At 46.5% G+C, this 19,953-nt stretch overlaps 6 protein-coding genes across 6 annotated transcripts; 4 read left to right on the top strand and 2 right to left on the bottom strand.

Moving 5' to 3' along the window:
* Positions 1-130: 130 nt before the first annotated feature.
* Positions 131-777, bottom strand: FPOAC1_013928 (uncharacterized protein; the record flags this gene model as incomplete). The annotated part of the gene is made up of 2 exons (XM_044858268.1): positions 131-461; positions 524-777. The coding sequence occupies 2 exons, from the start codon at positions 775-777 to the stop codon at positions 131-133; spliced, it is 585 nt and encodes a 194-aa protein (XP_044700724.1).
* Positions 778-3,351: 2,574 nt separating this feature from the next.
* On the bottom strand, positions 3,352-4,659 carry FPOAC1_013927 (uncharacterized protein; the record flags this gene model as incomplete). Its single annotated transcript, XM_044858267.1, has 1 exon — positions 3,352-4,659. The coding sequence occupies one exon, from the start codon at positions 4,657-4,659 to the stop codon at positions 3,352-3,354; it is 1,308 nt and encodes a 435-aa protein (XP_044700723.1).
* Positions 4,660-9,851: 5,192 nt separating this feature from the next.
* Positions 9,852-10,427, top strand: FPOAC1_013926 (uncharacterized protein; the record flags this gene model as incomplete). The annotated part of the gene is made up of 2 exons (XM_044858266.1): positions 9,852-9,957; positions 10,009-10,427. 2 exons carry the CDS (start codon positions 9,852-9,854, stop codon positions 10,425-10,427), a joined length of 525 nt encoding a protein of 174 aa, XP_044700722.1.
* A 2,019-nt stretch (positions 10,428-12,446) lies between these two features.
* On the top strand, positions 12,447-13,142 carry FPOAC1_013925 (uncharacterized protein; the record flags this gene model as incomplete). Its single annotated transcript, XM_044858265.1, has 3 exons — positions 12,447-12,573; positions 12,627-12,686; positions 12,901-13,142. 3 exons carry the CDS (start codon positions 12,447-12,449, stop codon positions 13,140-13,142), a joined length of 429 nt encoding a protein of 142 aa, XP_044700721.1.
* Positions 13,143-14,170: 1,028 nt separating this feature from the next.
* FPOAC1_013924 (uncharacterized protein) lies at positions 14,171-15,053 on the top strand (the record flags this gene model as incomplete). Its single annotated transcript, XM_044858264.1, has 2 exons — positions 14,171-14,462; positions 14,533-15,053. 2 exons carry the CDS (start codon positions 14,171-14,173, stop codon positions 15,051-15,053), a joined length of 813 nt encoding a protein of 270 aa, XP_044700720.1.
* Positions 15,054-17,661: 2,608 nt separating this feature from the next.
* Positions 17,662-19,317, top strand: FPOAC1_013923 (uncharacterized protein; the record flags this gene model as incomplete). The annotated part of the gene is made up of 1 exon (XM_044858263.1): positions 17,662-19,317. The coding sequence occupies one exon, from the start codon at positions 17,662-17,664 to the stop codon at positions 19,315-19,317; it is 1,656 nt and encodes a 551-aa protein (XP_044700719.1).
* Between the last annotated feature and the right edge of the window lie 636 nt (positions 19,318-19,953).

Below are 19,953 nucleotides of genomic sequence, written 5' to 3'. Positions count from 1 at the left end.
TTCCGTTGCTAATATTCTATCCTTCTTCGAACCGAGTACATCATCGGCTGTCTCCAAGCCCGTAGGACTCCTATTGCGCACTTCATGTATAGCATAGACAGCATTTCCCTGCTCAAGAGTCTTTCTCTCCTTATCTTTCCCATCCACTTCGGAGTCGTGAAGGCGATGAACTATCATTAACCACGCTCTTTCTGCAGTCATCCTTATGTCCGCTTTGAGAGTTCGAACTAGAGGGGAGCTTGACGTCTTCTTGCTTGGAGTATGTCGAATCGAGCCTACGTCTTTTTAAATCTCCGGTTTGTTCGCCTTCTTCCACGGTCGACCTCTTTTTCGTACCATCAGGAGTAGCGTTAGAAGCGAGTCTTTGAAGACAAACATCGGTCTCTTCGCGGTGTCCGGATGTGACCAAAGGGGCTTCTAGGACAAGTTCCTGTTTATTCGGGGATAGCGATAAGTGAGAACTGAGTTTGACTGGTCAGCATTCATCTCAACTAAGTCTTAACTGTGGTAGCCTAGCTCTTACCTGTTGAATCCCAAACGTTTCCAGTCGCAGGGCGTTATGTCCTTATGATCCAGGGGACTCATAAGAGATCCTTCCCCGACGTCTGCATCAAGAACAAATTCCTGGATTGGATCATCCTGGTGAATCCATTGGTAAGTGGTTGACTTATACTCCACTACTGTCATGGATAGAACATGAAGCCAACCAGGAGCGATGCATGTTGGTGTAGTAATTTGACCTGGAAGATCCTCACCGAAAGAGCTGATCGAATCCATATAATAAAGTTGCTGGTTGGATTCTGGTCCCCAAAATTCGAAGGTAGTAGGTAAGCATTTTGTAATGTTGTTCATAGAATGAAAGATAGGATCTGATTGCTCGGAATATTGAGACGCCAGGATAAAGCCAGATACATATGTTGATTGCCACCCTGGTTGGAAGTTGGAAGTCAAGGATATATATATATATATGCATAACTACCCTGCTCTCCTGACTTATGTGCAAATAAGCAAATCTCTCAACTAGGCTAGATCTGGAAAGGGGTCAAGTGGGGCTGGCGTGCTTAAGGAGCGACTGACACAATCCTGTTGAACATGTGCTGGGGTGTCACGTGCAAGCAGGGATACTTTAAGATTACGCACCGAAACGGTAGAACCTTGAAGGGGAGAGTTGAACAGAACACAACATGAATATACCAATCTGGATCAATGGACCGAATACACGTAATGTCTGACAAATCCCGCCTCGTTCAAGGTTGGCACAGACCGAGTGCGCCCAACTTCACATTGTACGAATGTAAATCACTCACACCATTGATAGACACATCAGGCAAGACCACATAACAAGGATTAAATGGTCAGCAGTTAACGGGGCTCGTACTGGCAAAAAGTTATTTCTTCCTGGATGCCCCAACACGCTGATCTAGAATGTCAGCGCCGAGCACCGCATTATTAGATTTACTTGTTTTTGATAGCCCAGTATCCCCTAATGATGAAGATGTGTGATTGAGCTCCAGTAACCAGCAACTAGATCAGCAGTTCCCGGCCAAAATACTATGAAGATTTTGAAGTTGTCCTTTTGCATGCTATATCCGACGTCAAATCAATGGCCGGAACAAGACTCGTCGTGGATCTGATGTCATCGTACCTGGCAGCGACTACTGTATATATGGTTTGTTGTTTATTCACAGACATGTCCATGCGAAAATTGACATGCTAGTATACCAAGATCCGGTCAAGTCATAACCTATCTGAGTTCTGCCTCGTGCGGAGTCCTTGTCGTTGCCAGAAGCGGTGACCATTCCAGGAAAAAGACCAAGTTGGGACGATCTTACGTTTACCTCAAGTCACACTGAGCAGACCTGACTGGCAGGTTATGCCTGACCATCATCTTTATTAGGGATTGGCTTATTTAGGTAGGTAGGAATTGTTTCAGGCGGTAAAAATAACGTGACTCAAGTGGCTGCGCTCAGCCTGACTAGTGGGTATATCAACCACCATTAGCACATAGTATGTACCAAGGGGTAATGCAATGGAAACTGTAAGCTGGCCCAAGCCCTAGTTACTAATGTAGCATTATGCACAAGCAATCTTGACAATATCAATAGCTCCCGTGAGGGGTGAGTGTAATGATACAACGGAGGTTTGGCCGCGGTATGTAAAAAGGGAGCGGAGGGTCGACCTTGATTAAAATCAGAAACCGCTTTCCATATATTGATAATACAGTCTTTCACAGACCTTCTACAACTATTCTTTTCGTCATTTAAGCTTGCGCCACCAGACATTCGAACGACTCGTGCCATGATGAGTTACCCGCAGTCCTCCAGCCTTCCATTCACTCCGGACATGGAACCTCCATGCCCATGCCAAAGGGATCCGTCGTCCAATATCGATTTTAGAAGTGCAGCGGCGAGCTCCAGCGCTCCTTCTCAATGTATTGATAATGCTTATCAATAGCGATTCTCATTCCAAACCCATGGAGTCACTCAAGACTCTTGCCAGTCCCGGCAGCTTGATACACTCTTAAGATTATACTCGGAATTGAAGATGGAAGTCACAAAGCTAAAGGACGACAACCGCAAGCTCAACCGACGGGTCCGACTTTGCGAGAAGTACAAATATTTTCAAAGCAATCGTAATCGGCCGTGCTTGCACACGAGGAGACTGTCATTGGCTATCAAAAGAGGAGGAGGAGACGTCCAAAGACGGATGGATCACCTCACTTGTCTTCACAAGTTATTACCTGCACACCTACCATCGAGCATGTTGTGCATGAAAGCGGAATTTACCAGACGGACTCTGAGGATGAGGTCAACTAGGGTTCTTTTGTCATTTCATCGTCAGTCCAATATTATTTGCATCGGAAAACGTCATGAAAAGAAGCATGATCATTTTCGAACAACAAAACCGCGAATTAATTGAAATAAGATGGCTTCTTCCTTTACGAAACGCTCGATTCTGGTCGATCATCTGGTTTACAATTGATACAAGGGGCTACTACTGCATCGGGTATCATTCGTATTGACTTATGCATATTTAAGTGTAGTTAGAGGACAAGATAGCTGTCAAGGAAGATAGAGTAAAACTGCGGGCGCACTCCTCGTCCATCATGAGGTTTTACCACGTTAAACTGTAATCGGTTTAATTCAGCATGCCATCCTTACAAATCCCATGGAGATCCTAACCTATAGGTACATATTGCAAGGTCCTCTAACAGAAAGCAGGATTCTGTACCTTGACTGCTGTTCTTATGACATGATGATCGAGCTTGACCTATTTAGTACGCCACAGGGAACATTGTAGGAACCACTGGAAAGACCTCAAGCTCAATGGCCAAAGACAGGCTTAGTTCTTCTATCCTGGTATGCTTCCGTCTTCTTTGAACTTGGAAAGGTCCAGCTGCTCCACGCCATGCCGATCCAAAGGAAAGCCTTGTTGTTTCAATTCCTGAATCAGCCATAGCATATAGCCAGGGACGTGATCAAGAAAGTACCTTACTGCCCAGCGTCCTGCCAAGGCTGGGCAGTGCAAAGAATGACTGTGTACAAAGTCGAAACAGTGCAGCAGTCCAGGATGGCGACGGAGGCAAAGCCGGATGTTCTCCTCGAAGACTGAAGAACGTAGGACCTTGTTTAAGCGAAGATATACTCCTGTCTGGATCGTCGCACCCCAGCTGTGGAACAGGCCGGCGAGGCGTGTATCTGTGTAATCGATTGACAACACCATCTGAAGGAGAGCGTCTAGGAAATCGCTAAAATCCCTGGCAGGGAGTGATACGGTATTGCCATTCATTTGTCCATCTCGGTAAAGCAATTTCAGAAGTCGCTCCAGCGCAACGACTTGCCGGTTAGTCTGTACTGAAGACACCCGCTCTGTGGCAATCGAAAATGCAAGCTCCAGCATCCCGCCGAGCTCTAATGATTTCAACAAATGCGATGAGGCTGAGTCCAGCATCCAGAGGATAGAAAGGAAGGCGTTGTCACTGCAAAACCTCCGCATCGCAGGTAGTGCATGGGCGCCAAGTTCCAGTAAAGCTGCCATCACCGGCCCTTTCCTGTGACAGACAGCTAACGCCAGTGGAGTACATCCGTATCCAATTTCAGAATTGACATCTAATGCATTCCGCTCCACCATGACTCTTAACAGGTATGTCATGCCTTCTCGTATAGCGGCTTGGAATGCTTCCAAGTCGGGAGGACGCAAGCCTCTCGAAGCACCTCGCCGGACTATGAGCACGGCTGTCAGTTCCTGGTGATTGAGGATGGCTTCCATAAGCGGTGTTCTCCTGGAGAGGTCTATACCCTCTTTGTCGTCGATATCAAGACCATGGTTGATAAGATAGGCGACAATATCGTCCAGCCCTCTCCGTGCTGCTAGATGAAGTGGCGAATAGAGAGTTGCGTCGATGCGGTGAAAGGATAGTGGATGCCATTTTTGAGCATCTTGACATTTTGTAAAGGCAGCTCCACCCTCCTTCGCCGCCTCAAGGATCCTCAGCGCATCGCGCCGGTCTCGGCAGTAGACGATAGAGTAAAAGACGGACGAGGATCTGTGGTTGATCACGTCGTTTCTGTAAAGTATGGGTTTGCAAATGTTGTAGAGCACGCGACACGACCGGGCTAGTGAGGCCTGGGCACCGAGAGAGCATAACTCGGTGATCATGCAAATAAGCTCCGACGGTAATAAGGAAATCATGTCAGATCAGCTACCCCGCGCCTCCTCGTAGCTGACCTACCGAAGATCTGTTTTTTTCTTCTTCTTTTCTTCTTTTCTTGTTCGGAAATTCTAGAAGCTGCACGTAACTGCTGCGAACTTTGGGAATGGAGACAGCCAACGCATGAAGATATCCATGTCACACCCGAGAACAAAGAGAGTGCGATGTAGACAAAGGTTTCAATTACCAAACATTTATTCAAAATAGACACGTACGATTATGGTTGTACGATCAATCCCAGTATAGACCAGAAAACCCCAAACAGGACGTTAATCTTCAAGATTCGCTCGCTACATAGCATGTTTGTCGTCAGAATGTTGATATTCTCGTAACTTTCGAATTGAGCGTCTAAATGCCTTTTCTATCCTTTTGTTCGAATGACATTTAAAATACGTGAACGCAGCGAGGCCTTGGCCAAAATAAGTCTCGGTTGAGTGATTGATAATCTCAGGTTGTTCAAGTTTTAAAACGTTCTTGTTATGCTAACCAAGCCCTAGCATCAGGAGTGTAGTAAAAAGACTTGGTGCAATAATGCCTAGTATTCTTCCATGTTGTGGCTACCCCAGACCACCACACCCCCATATTATTGAAAAATGGGGCACGATTCTTGACAAGATATTTCACCTACTCCTCACCCGGCCACACGTAGTTGAGGCTTTTCTATTCATGGTCGTGTAGGGCTATCCGTTTTTCAAACTAGCTTGATATGTCTTATATAGAATCGAAGCATCTTGTGAAGCCATTAGACCGTAATCACCGGATGCCACGATGGTTTGCCTTGACTGACCTGCTGTGGACACTTTGCGTAAGCTTCCTCTCTGGAATGTTCAGACACATCCCCATTCGGCCATCTTAGAAAAACGTAATACGTGCTCGTCGACACATCAAATTCCATGTGATCCACATCAGCACGATCCCACTCCACGCTGGGCAATGAATCTGCTCGAGCTGAATGGCTTTTAGTGTTAGCGGTGCCGAGACTGGTGGAAGGGCTCCGCTGCGATCGAGTTCTCATGGTGACAGAAAAGCACCCAGATTGAAGTGAATTTCCAAAACAGCTTTTCAAACACGAAATGATACAGAGTGGTGCGAGTTCAGCGTCAGTAACTTGTTATTGTAGTTTTATTGAGAGTGCCCCAAAATGGACTAAACGTGGCGCATGCCCCGCGTACTGCCGACGATGGGATGATCCCTGCCCTTCGTACTCACTAACAGCATTTAGATGGGTATCAGTGATCCCAAGTGGATTTGAACTCCATGCATGACCGGAAGAAATGATGCGGATAGTTCGAGCTGGCTCTTATGAAAAGGGAGTAGTTGTAAGTCGATTATACTACGGATCTTTGAAGCCCGGACGCCGAAATAACTGGACTCTGTTATGTCTGATACCTGGCGGGGTCGATTTCGACTCTGGCTGTGTACATGGCATGCGCCACGCTTAGTCCGTTTTGGGGTACTTCCATTAAAACTAGAAACTACTGACGCTGGACCCGCACCACCCTGTAGATCCTTGGGTCTTGTTAGTTACTAGTAATAGCTTGCTAGGATGCCATCACTTCTATTGTGTTACCTGGTTATCGTAATCGGCCTTACCTGCTTCTTGGTTTGATCGAACCGAAGTCATCGTAATAACCTTGTCTCTTTTGTGCAAGTTTTTCAATGACTGGAAGGTGGGGATCCAATATGACACCCCAAACGGTAGTTTTAGGCTTGAAACACTGCGTCCGAACTTTGATTTTCTATAGTTGTAATGCGGGTGGTGTGCCCTGTCGCCGGTAATCCATCTTAAACTCTGCAATCTCACAAAGGCACCTGAGAAACGGGACACTGTACGGTACTTTAACCTCAGGAAGGTGCCAAATCGTATCCCAAAAAACTATGACAGCCAGAAAGAGGCTCCTCTGTAACAGACGTGTTTTCCCCCTTAGACAGACTGTGTCATACAATTCCTTATTCGACAAGTGTCGATTTACCGTACTTTCCTTATCTTTCCCGCTCCGTATTCTTTCCCCCACCGCCACCTTTTCTACATGTCCCCTGGTAAGCTGTCCAAGACGTCTAACTCAAAAGGAATAATCACGCAAAATACAGGCAACAGTCTTGAGTGCGTCGGAAACGCCTTCCAGGAAATTTGTTTCCTGGGCACACGTATCTTCGACTCTTGTTACCATTCGAGTTGCTGGCCAACGTTGCTCGTACAAAGTGATTGGTAGTGCCGTGGTGACTTGTAAGAGTACAAAGGTCGATGAGACGATTTTAAGATTCATACTTAGAAATTGATTAATGGCGGACACGAAGTCGGCGACTAAAAGGTGACTACAAAATTATTTTTTCAGAAAGAATCACCATCAAGGTATTTCTAGGAAAGGACGCAGCACGGGAGCCGCCGTTTATGTATTCTCGCCATTATCATTTCATCAAGAACGAGGTCTGAAGCTGGATGGCGCGATGCCGAGAGGGAGTGAAATTTAAAGGCGGCTGAAATGGCCCTACAACCCTTGACTTCCTTGTCAGTGGGTACTACTTTACGGTTGAAGGTCTGCTTCAGGCCCTTGTGCCTGTCAAGCATCGGCAGACATCCGTTCCAGAACTGGGCCTTTGTCGTCTGGTCCACCCTTGTTTTCCCTGCACCTACGTCTCGGTTTAGTCCAAAAAAGAGGAATATCCTCATTCTGCCCACTTCCTATTCAATTGCAGTGTCTACTTCTTTTACTGTTTTGACTACACCCTCAGCTCTGCAACAGGTATCCACGCAAATCTCTCAATTCGTCCAGTGCCAAATCAGTGTACAGACCGCTTAGCATCGTGTGCGCATATCTCCAATCCTGGTGTGTCATGACCATAGCTAAAGGGGACGGCCAGGAGAATAATGGCATGTGAGTGGCAATAACACAACACCCACCTCTCCCACAGCCTGCGGTTGGGGCCGTGAGATACATATTGACTTCAATAAGATACTTGGTAGATTCCATCCAGGATCACTACTTCGATGATGAAAAGGTAGGAAGGATGATTCTATTCGATCGGCTACCCCTTTCCCCAACTTTCGCGCTTACCGTGCCACTAAAAACTTCTTCTCAATGGACTTGTCCACTTCCCCCCTCTCATACATTTAGAAGACAATGAACGTCAGAGAAATACCTGTACTCAAAACATTCACATCTCCAACGACCTCTGCACACATGATACTAATGGGCCAAAGGGATGCACATACTTCCATATCAAATGGCAGGGACACGAGAGCAGAAAGGAATGGACATGGGAACCCCAGGAGAATCTTGAGTCAGTTACCTGGTTCTCATGCCGTTTACCCACTGGGCTGACTATTGGGGACAGAATCGGAGGCGACGCGTTGGTGGAGAATTATTTTGCAAGCCTCGCCAAGAGGCGGAAAAGAGCTAGAAAGTCTGCGAACAAGCGACCAAGTCCGACAGGCACTAATCCCAGCATCAAACCAGGCAAGAGGAGTGAGAGTTATCGCCTTGCCCGCCCAAGCCGCACACCGAAGTCGACGTGGGAGCCTCCTCGGGGCACGTGGGAGAACGAAAGTTTTCACATCGATGGCTGTCAGGGAGACAACATAGAAGACTTGATGATTTACGTTACCTGGCCCGGAGGCCACAAAACCAAGCAGAAGATGGACTTTTTATGCAAGAAATGCCCTCAAAAGGTATCAGCGTCTTTATTTCGTTACAACGACCAAGTGTGCCTTGTGAGGCTGATCATTTCTTTTTGTCTTTAGATGCTCCGCTATCTGGAGCAGTACGTGTCAATGTCGTAACAACAAGTTTTGGAGGCGACAACACGATTTTGATCTGGTTCATAGCGACTCGACAAAGCCGAGAACACGGCAGCCTATTACGAACATGGTAGACACGGTTACAGTACTGTGAGGAGAGATTCAAGGCTTGAATTCGCCATAGGTACAGTAAAAGGAGTGACCACAAGTGGCTGCGGTTTTGAGGAAAGTCAGACAAACGGGCTACACTACAGTACATAGGAGTAATATAGTCTGAAATTACCACGGAGGCACTCGACGCACCCTTTTCTATTTCTATTGTGGCCCGGACACCTTAGTTTCACGTCTTGGTGGGAGTCTGATTGATTGAATATGGTGCAAGGGCTATGATAGTAGCGTATCTCGCACCCCTTATCCTTCCTGTACCCGTTTCCGTCTGAGCCAAAAACGGATTTTCAGAGAGCGATCAAATCGAGGCGTCAAGGAGTTCAAAGGACTGATCATTGGGAGTTTGCAATAACGTTGCAGGTATAACTATAAGTATGCTTGGAACGCCCGGAAAGACTGCGACCTTGTCTTGTTCTTTCCACCCGCCGGATGTGAAAATGACGTCACCGCTTCCGCAACCATTTCAACTCCAAGGCCTTGAATCGGAGAGCGAGAAATGGACAATTGATCATGGGCAGGACCTGCCTGACTATTACACTCCACCGAGCCATGAGCGTCCCTTTACTCCCCTGTCCTGAAACTGATCCCATTCCGGACATTCAGCAGCTTGAATCCACTTCTAGTGGATACGAGCCCGCATTGGACGTCTCTCCCACATACGACTCATTCGACTCAAATTTTGACATGCAGGAAAAAATGAAAGAATTGTGCAGGGAGCTAGAAGTTCTGAAGAGTACGGTTGATTGGATGCATGGCGTGCAAGACACACAGAATAGGGCCATAAGCAGGCTCTTGCTACTGCAGAGACGAGAAATCAGCGTTACGGCGCCGTATGAGCACAGAGTTTGAAAATGGCCACCAATGGCCCTGTCATGGATAGTAGATCATAACAATCGAGCACCTTGCCTGGCCAGAAAAAGTTGCAGTATATTCTTTCAGCCAAGGAAGGTCTCCTCGACGTGAGAGCGACTTCATTCTTAGACTTTGTAGCAGTTTATCTATGCGATTGGCGTATTTGAAACGTAAAGCAAACCGCTATGTTCGGACTCCAGTCCACGAAGTCCTTTTGCATCCATCTGAGGTGAAATTACTTGCGATATGCGATTTGAAGAGTTAAAAACCACGACACTTTCCATCAGATGCGCTTTGAATACACTAGACAGTGAAAAGGGATACAAAGCGATCAGAATCACCCCATCGCACATCTCCAAGATCTAGTCAACAGTATCGAATATGCAGCAACTCGGTTCATACCAAGCAGTCGATGGTGTCGCCAGAGATACAAGCAAGGACAGGTTGCTTTTACGAAGATGCAGGGACAAGCTTACAGCACATATTGGTGAGTATATGACCCACGATAACCGAACTCGTGTCCCCTAACAAAGAGTAGAGAGGAGGACCGGTATCAAATTAGAACCTGGCAATGTACGCTTGGTGATGAAGCAGAGCGATGCCTACACTTGGACCTATACGAAAGAAGTAGCACATCTGTTTTCCAGGGAACTTGAAGACCACGAACCTGAAGCATACCAGAAGCTTTGCAGAGAAGTCGGGAGAAGCTTTCACGCCATCACATTCAGCAAAGGTGATTTCGCTGGTGGCCACCTGCGTTCGGGAAGCCCGCCGCCATACGGCATACCAACATTCGATGCGGATGTAACGGAACGGGGCGGAACGAGTGAAGACGTAGCTTTATTAGGACATCAAGTTTCTATGATGGAGACGAGTGCAGCCTACGACGCAACCACTCGAATGCAGCTGCAGGAAAACATCTGGACTCTGGAACAAGAAAACGAACGTCTCATGTAAGAAACCCAACAGCAGCGAGAGGACGCCACATATCACAGAGATTTCTTCTACAGGCTATTGGAAGCTATAGATGAGCTGAACGCGACGGTCTCCGACATTCGCCAGGACTATATTAGAACAGTCAATATCAGCATGTTTCCGAAAGATCAAGCTCAACTGTTCTAGCGAAGGGAAACTGCAGACTCAAGATGGCTTGTATGTGCATACTCATGGGGGATAGCGAGGATGAAATGGGGCATCGATTTTCACCCTACCCTATGGCAGTGATAGAAAAGGTTTATCTTCAATACAGTAGTTATGGATAATTGTGCTTCCTTTACCTTGGCAGGCTGCTACCGGTAAGTCTGGTGAAGCCAGCTGACAGCTCATTGTTAAGATATCGTGTCCTATTGGAATTTTCAATACAATATTCGCCACGGACAGCGACATTTAGTTCAATTTCCTTTTTAGGCTCGCATCCCCAAACCAAGAGAACACAAAAGCGAAGAGTGATCGTTTTCGACCCTAGCGCCGGGTTTGAAGAGAATTAGAGAAGGGAGATCATTAGTTTGCGATCACAGGAAAACCGGAAGACTTTCCTCGGATCTTTAAGAAGGAACTATCGGCGTTTCGACGACCGACTTCGGTAAAAGCTTACTATCGCCACTGCGGTGAATGAGAACGGAAAGAAACATATGCGTAGAAGAAAAGGTTTCGCATATAGGTTCCCTGAACCTGTACAAAGGTTCGGTTTACACGCATCGCCTACATTTCACACGTCTACAGTAGTGGCATTCGAAAAACATGCCTTGCTCTGGACCTTCACAATCAGGACAGATCCATTCTATCAAGCAGCTGTTGGCCCTGAGGAACCATGAGTGATGGCTTCCCGCACCTGAACTGCAGTCCTCTTCAGCGTTCAGTCCTGCGATCAAACCGGTGGGCAGCTTTCTTGACGAAGGTAGATATGGAATATAAGGGTCCCTATCGGCTTGATTATTCACGCTTCGGCAATCTTGCGAGCAGTCGCGAAGTTTGAATGAGATTGCATTCATGATTGGAAAATCAAACACATGTGCACGTGTGCCAGGCAAAGGACTTTCAACCAATTCTCAGGAACCACAGATGGCGACAATTCTTTATTTGTATCTACACGACGCGACACAGTGAACCCTAAACGGCCGCATGCTACAGCATACAGTTTGAGTTTGCTAAGGCACAAAACGTCACACGCCAGTCTTTTCGAAGTCAACATCACACAATGAATGCTGAAAGACAGACACGTCGGGCGATAGCCAGTCAGGGACGTGTCCTGTTTTGTACGAAACAGTTCATCCTGGACATGCTTCATTTTTGTCTCCAAACACCGCTAAATATTGACAGGCTGACACCAGTCTGCATCCCGATCAATAATGGACGAAGCATCCACTAGCCTCAGGTCAACGATAGTGACTTGAAACGCCTGACTCGAATACAGTGATGAACAAAATCAACAGCGGGTACTCTGCGGCTAATGTGGCTAAGTTCGGTATGTGCCGACATTGCACTGGCTTGCCCCGTCTCCTTGCAACGACATCCATTACCCTGAACAAGAATGACCACTTGTGGCCTTTAACACCGTCAGCCTGACCATCGTGCAGGCTCAAAAAGGTCTAGTGAGCCTAAAATTGCGTCTTAAAAATGACTTGGCGCCATCATTTAGGCTGCCGAAGCCGTTGCAAGTAGACTTGACATCAATTATCGCATCTCAATTCAATATTGTCTAGTATCGAACTGGTTCTACCCATGTTGGATGGCGCTTCCGTTCAACTATCCACCGGGCGGTAGTTTAGCGTATCATCTAAGAGTCTCATAAACTTCGTAAGATTTGCTAGCTTCCTAGAAAGCCGGTAAAGATTGTTATATCATAACAAGATCAAGTCGCTCAAGTCTCATTGGCAAACCCTGCATGAACCATAGCAGCGAGGAATCTGTTGAGGCGGATTCGGAGTCTTCCATCAGTTTTCAAATCATCGGGTGGCTCTTATAACCTGATAATCGATGTTTCAAACCAAGGCAATCCTCGATCACGAGGTCTGGCAAAGCCACCATGATCTTGTTCCCCCGGCGAAGGAAGAGGAGGTGGCGCTGCATTATGGGAGAGCCAAGCTGATGTGCCAGCATAGCGGTGCGTATATGATATTTTCGAGAGTGAAATCGACCAAGTCTAATTCGCGTTAGGCCTGAGTTTGCATGACATCGAAGCCCTTACTGAGAAGTTTTGGGATTTTCATTTCGACAGTAAGATTCCTTCGACCTGCACACCCCAAACAAAGCAGCATCAAAGGCAATGCCCCCCCGACACCGTACTGTGGCATACCACGGGTTGCAATAGTTTTTGCTCGCTTGATAGTTCACGGAAAGAGCCAAGGGGTAAAGCCATTCGTTGTCTTTCTTAGCGATGCGGGTGCGATGCGTCCTGGGGTTTCGTTGCGAATATTACTTTCAAGACCAGGTACCAAACCGCTGGATCATGCAATCACTACGTTTCATCATGTTCAGCTACCACCAAGTGCTCTTCTCGGTTCTACTTCCAAACCAAAGCATGAGCGTGCCGAGTTTCTGCGTCAGATTTGGCGGGTTGCTGTTGGAACGTTGTCGCTCTCGATCATGGGCATATCTGCCATGCGTGTGGGAACGCGCATCGCTGCTCTCTACAGCGAACGAAGGACTATCCTGTCACCAGATGGACATTAAACTATGCCAATCATCAATTTCAGCATACATGCGTATTGTAGTGTTGTTATATGAGTACAACTGTTGTATAGTTGTACAACACTACTTTGTTGAAGCTGTACAACACAACCGGACTTCCCAAACAACTGTTGTACAACAATAAAGCGCTTCATATAATTGGCCAAGTTGGTAGTGTTAGCTAATCAGATATTGGTTTTATCGTAGGTATACACCAGAAACGTGACGTGTCACGATGGCCTTGTTACGCCGTGAAGCTATCCGCCACCGGCTGAGTAGTAAGCGACCTCACTGATGGCTACGGCCCGTGGCACGTTTATGGCTCTTAGGCGCCCACCGTTAGCAGACAGACATATAAGTTTATGTTCTCTTTACTCCTCGGATAAGCTCTTTCACGGCCAAGGATAACTGTCGTGAATAGTTTCACGGACAGCACGAACGCCACATCACAACTAGGTAGCGCAAGGCAGCATACGGCTGCCTAAAGACCATCAATGCTGCTTATGACGAAACATAGCTACAGGAAGCCAGCTCCCAGTCCCTCATTAGATAGAAGTTAAGAGGTTTCTTCGACTCGATGTTTTCCACATGCGAGTGATGACTTTTCAATCAATGCTATGGCCGAGCTGCCCTGTCTTTATTGTTTTTGATTCTATGAATCTCACTGCAAATCCTAGACGCTTTAGGCACCATTAGTGTGCCATATGCTTAAGCACTTATTCCGAGAATCTCGACTATGGATAGCTCATCGCCTATTAATTCAACATCTGCTCAATTAACAGCCATCGAGCGGCTGGGCTGGGACTTCTACAGCTTCTTTCGTGTGGAGTTTCTTGAGAAGAACAAGACTCAAATTGGAAGGGTTCGGAAGTCTTACAAGATGACTAAAATGTTATAGACGAAGATATAGAGCCATGGCATCTTAATTCTACCCGTTTTGTCGTTGCACGTGACCTTATTGTTGTACAACTGTTGTAAAGTTGTACAACACTACCTCACAACATACAACTATTGTACAACAATACGCATCTATGAATTTCAGCACCCAGCAACGCCCTATCGTCGAAGGATGGGTCCAGGTGAAGGTTCTGACGGCCTTTGCGCACTGGACTGTGGGAATGTGCTCCAACCCTGCCCGCCCGGAGCAACATGCGCGCGCCACCATCTTCAAGGCAACAGTGATCAAAGCATCGCGGGTCTTGAGGGACCTCACAGAAAGGTGCGGTTGGCAAGGACTTTTTGCCTTCAACCAGATCAGTGAACTGGACTTGACTTTCCAAGGGAACTCCATAGCCGAAGGCGACACGCTGGTGCTATGCATCCGTACGTACCTAAATCTTCACTCGCTGCTAAGACAGAGCCTGGCGGTGCCTTGCTGACTGAAACATTTTAGGTTTGGTGTCTGAGCTCCTTGGCGGCAAACTGAAGCTTCCAACATGCCAGAATGCCTTAACGCTCCTGGCGCAGCAGGAGCAGGGCTTGATGAACGACATCCAATCACGTCTCACGGAGGTTGGAGGATACAGACAGCATCGGAGCCAAGCTTTCAATCAACATGTTCTTCCGTTATGCCGACCGCTGGTCGAAGCCATCGGTCACCGCATGGCTTACGAAGCCGCCCAGCAGGCAGGGATTTCTTCGGACGTACTGGAACTGTATGAACGTCTATCTGCGAGCAAGCCTTTGATCTATTTGTCAGCCCAAAGCATGGGCAAAGCGAGATGTGGAGACCCCCTGCTAGACGAGCAATACGAATCAACCCTAGCTCAAATTAGGTCAGAGTCACTTCATCGTGATCCAGTCGACGATTATATAACGGCGCCGATTGTGTCCGAAGAAAAGTGGAATGACTTTACCAATGGCTTATTTTGCTTCGTCCAGCCCAGCGGTGGCAAATACAACTCAAAACTCTAAAAGGTAATCGAGATTACTATCCTGGTTCAGATGATTATCATCCACAATATCGAAGAGTTGTGGCTTCCTCTCTCACCCTACAAGGAGCATTGAAGCAGTGGCAAGGGAATATGAAAGGGCTTTTCTGGTTGTACTGACCACAATGGATTAGCTATAGGAAATCTTGATTGGAATAAACATCGTAAAAGATGGCATACATAACCAAACTGACCAGTGGCTAAGGGGGGAATCAACGTTTCGCTTTTGAAGGCACACTCGTATGTATGTACACAGGTTTACGATACTAGGTTTACTATTTCAATCTATGCTCATGCACTATGTTTTCGAAATATTTTTCTCCTCCTGTCGTAGTCCCCCTTCCAAAGAAGATAAGGTAATAATGATAATGAATAGTCTTGGGCCACATCACGTCACTCCTTCTGATCGAGTTGAGGAGCTTGAACCTACAAAGCACAAGTCATGGGGTAACTCTTCGGCTTCGTGTCAGGTGTAGAAGGATAGGAAGAAGAGGTTTCGCTCTATCCAGAGACACTCCTACTACGGAGACGATTTGTTTCGTAGTGCTCAGTATGTGACTCTGGGCCTGAAGGCAAACCTGGCGAGGGCGCCAAAGACCGCTCGAAATCTTGATTAACCTCCCTTGGGTACAGCCGAGAAATGAGTTTGCTAGACCATACTTTGATTCCAAATTTTGGCCATTGATAACATCGAGAGTCTCGCTCAATGGATGGCAGGATGATTTCTTTTTCATCACGTTCTCGTAGGCAGCGGGGTCCATGTGCTGAGTGAGGCCGGCCAAAGCATTTGAAAGACATCATTATTCATGAGTATCTGTATAGTTTATTGTCACGTTTAGAAACGGAAGAAAACAAAGAAAAAAAGACTAGAAAGCGAGAGAACAGGCCGTATGAGCGTCTTTTGAATCAGTGGAACTGAAAAGAGAAATGAAAGAAAGAAAGAAAAGAAAAGATGGTGCTAACACCATGTGCAAGCCAAAATAGACGCGAGAATGTTGCAGGTCGTACTATTTCCTGGTCTTGGTGTTGCGTACGATCCCAATGCTTGCAGTATTAAGCACTTGCACCTTCCTCTCCGACAATAACTCCCGTTAATTAAGAAGAGCCTCCATCTCTCGTGACAGGTATATATGCACACTGTGCACGCTTCGACAAATGACTGATGGCCCGCAAATTTGTGGACTTCCCTGACGGACTTCAGCGATAGTACTCACGACTCACATTGTCACATTGTCCCCACTTCCCCGGATTTATGACCCAAACCTCTAGGTAGCGGTGGTTCTTCTGAGTATCTCATTCCGTCAGCCAGAAGTTGCTTATACGCGGCCAAGTTGTGACAAAATGACTGCTTATGAGGTAGGGACATGTACCGTAACGACCCCACCCTAGACTTTACAAAGAGCATTTTGTTTTTGGAACGGAAGGTGCAAATGCTCAATACTTTATCACTTTATCATATGGAAGCTATACCGGCTATGGATAGACCATGCACTAATGGTTTCGTTCAGCATCCATCCTACCGCTGTATTGTTCCAATCTAGATCACCGAGCCTTTCTCCAACATTTTTTGACACATATTTGAGGTCAAAGCAAATATGCTCCATGGAAGGCAAGAAAATCGTGTACACATTATCAGGTGACAGCTGTGACTGATGTCCCAAATTTACTATGAAGATAGGTTCATATATTCCCGGCCGAAATTAGAGGCCACTAGCCTATTTTCATTGAATCTAAGATAAGCTTTCGCGAACTGACTGACCCGTAGCACTTGTGGCTTACGACAGTGCACAGAGCACTGCAAAAGCCGTGATGGTTGACACTGTCTACTTGGAATGTTTGTCATTATCACATACTATCATCCAAACCTTACCAATAATAGCTTCTAAATGGTAGAGATCGTCTGGTTACGGTACATATAGACATGCTCAGAATGAGTCTTGCAAAAGAAAGGCCAGATCGGAGCGCAACTCCTTGCTCTCGGTGAAGTCATTATGGATAAACAATTGATAGCGTAGGTCAATATCTTCCTTTCACTAAGGCCTTCTCTGGTCGCAGAGGGATGATAACATCTGCCTATTGGAGTCGATAATCAGCCTTCGTGGAGACTGGTGCATGCTTAGCCATGTTCCCGACATTTCTAGCTTTACATACTGTAAAAGCTGCATGAGCCACTGCCATGATCTGTGAGCGAAAGCTTATCTTACATTTAATGAAAAATAGGCTAGCGGCCGAAATTAGAGCCCAGGACTGCAAGGGTAGCAACAACTGAACTGGGACCGTGAGTTGAGCAATGTAAAAGTTGCCGTCCCATACAGGCTTGACCGCCAGCGGACACTTTGTTGCTTCAGTGACGAATGAAGGCCATGAAAGGCAATAACTATGTTGTTGCGGATGAATTTGACCTGCAAGACTGACTTGCTTAGTCGTGATATTGATGGCATGATCAAAGTAGTTATTGTCAAATTTGTTCTCTTTCGGCCGAAATGGCACTCTTGTGTGATTATTGTAAGACCCCTCTATGTATATAAGCTGTGTAGGATGCCCAAGTATCTCAGAATTTGACACAGACATCTTTGTATAATATCGTGAACATGACTTCTGTGCAAAATAACGTCAAGGTAGAATCGCCAGTTGAAGATTTGCCGATGGGTGATACCCAAGAAGCAGGAAATAGAGTAAACGAACAGAGCGAAAGCCCCTCTTCCCAGGCAGATGACAATTCATCTGGACAGACCAGTGGTACTCCACCTGGACAGAACGATGGTACTCCACCTGGACAGAACGATGGTACTCCATCTGGACAGACCAGTGGTACTCCACCTGGACAGAACGGCGGTACTTTTTTTGGACTCAACGGCGATGATTCATCTGGACAGAATGGCGGTACTTCATCTGGACAGAACGGCAATAATTCATTTGGACAGAACGGCGGTACTTCATCTGATGAAAACCATTTTATTCTAGACGGGCCCACCAAACGTGGTGTAAAGATACCTGGAGATACGGATGCAGCTCGTGAATATAGGAGTTTTAGCCCAGGCGTAGCTGAGCCCAACTCTAAGAAACAAAAGTCGAACAACAACGACATGACCAATTTCTTTGGTACATCAACCAAACCTACGAACGGCCTGTTCGGGTTTAAGTCCCAGTCAGGAGGAGCAAATTCTTTTTCCTCTGCTCCCCAGGGGCAACAGACAACACAGTCTCCCCAGGGACAGCAGACAACACAGTCTCCCATGGTGCAGCAGACAACACAGTCTCCCCAGGGGCAGCAGACACCACAGTCTTCTCCCCCTCCTCCTGATGAAGACGATGAATACAACGAAATTATGGGCGATCTAGCGGGTAACCGAAAACCCCCAGCAAACATGCAAACGATAGCGCTTGTGCGGGGAGGGAGACGCCCCAAGTACATAAATATGTATACAGTTGGTGACAGATGCATCTTTCGCATTGAAGGTATGAAAAGCGACAATTTCGATGCGGCACAAGCACCTCACCTATCAGAGGAGAAGTACCAAGCTAGCCAAAACCCTGAAAGTTGGCAAGATCTGGAAACCGTCCTTGGCGTGGCAGCACCTGGTAAAGAGATGAACCATAGTGATTTCTTGTCCAGACTCGATCCAGAAAATCCGGACAAATTCAAATGGCGCCAACCTATATTCATCATAGGAAGACGGGTTAACGGAGAAATCACGTTTGTGAACCGTGGATGGTGGCGCGCCAATTATGACCCGAAGGATCCATCCGATCGTGAAACGTACCAGGCACGGCGACCAGAGGGATACTACTATTACTATAAAACGAAAGATGATCCTGTTCGCAGGAACCGAGAAAATAAAAATGCCTTCCAGGATTATAGACTTTTCAAGATGGCTTTCTGGTATGAGAGAAAGTATTACCAGGCCCTGCATCCTGGACAGACGTTTGTTGTCGAGGATCGCAAGAAGTCGCCATCGCCAGTTGACGACGATGTGGCTAGATTTAGAGAAGTGACGATCCCACCAGATGAATACCAGTCTTCGAAGGTCGTCCAGTCTATGGAGAGTCCTCTAGCAGACTCTGATGTACAAATTGGTACTCCTCCACAAAGTAGATCCCAGACAAAACACACATCAGCGAGACAGCCCAGCATACGTCATACCACTTCGAACCCAAATGGTTCACCGCGACCTCGGAGTAGTGGAATGTTCAATGGAATGAGACAGCCTCGGTTCACACCTCGCCCAACAGCAATGGCCTCCTGATAAAGCAATGACTAGGCAGGGTTTTAAAATCCACAACGGCGATAACGACCCACAGAGATTGCAAGACCAAGCGTTACATTTACTAAGCTCGATGTTGCGACTTCAACAATCCTGACCAGGGTTAGCATTAAACTCAAGGACGAAGCTTTTTCTCTTGGTCCATTTTCACTCCTTTGATGCTCAAATCAGACGTTTTCTTTTTTTCGTGAAGGCTGCTCAGTCTTATGTCATAACAGTTTAATTGTATAGTTTTTATGTGGCTTTGATCTTCAGATCTTTTTTCTATGTCCCAGAATTCTCTTTATCTTCACGTTAGTATCTGTATTTGAGGGTTATATCAGTAGAACAATATAGGGTTTCAATTTCAATGTTTAACAGCAAGAGTACCTTGTATTTCTATTCTCATATCGTGCAACCTATATGATTGTCAAAAGAGGAGTCTTAATAGTCGTCAGCGATGTATGTTGTAGTGAACTTGCACCTTCCTCACCAACAATAACTCTCGTTTATAAACAAAGCCTCACATATCTGGCTTAAGTATAAACCCGCACTGGGTACACCCTGGCCAGCCACAGAAAGCCAGTATCTCGATGTACTTACATCATTGACGCAAGCCGCAGTACTTATGGCTCGTAC

Source organism: Fusarium poae, assembly GCF_019609905.1.
Source record: "Fusarium poae strain DAOMC 252244 chromosome Unknown contig_4, whole genome shotgun sequence".
Taxonomy (NCBI): domain Eukaryota; kingdom Fungi; phylum Ascomycota; class Sordariomycetes; order Hypocreales; family Nectriaceae; genus Fusarium; species Fusarium poae.
This window is presented reverse-complemented; position numbering and strand designations above follow the sequence as displayed.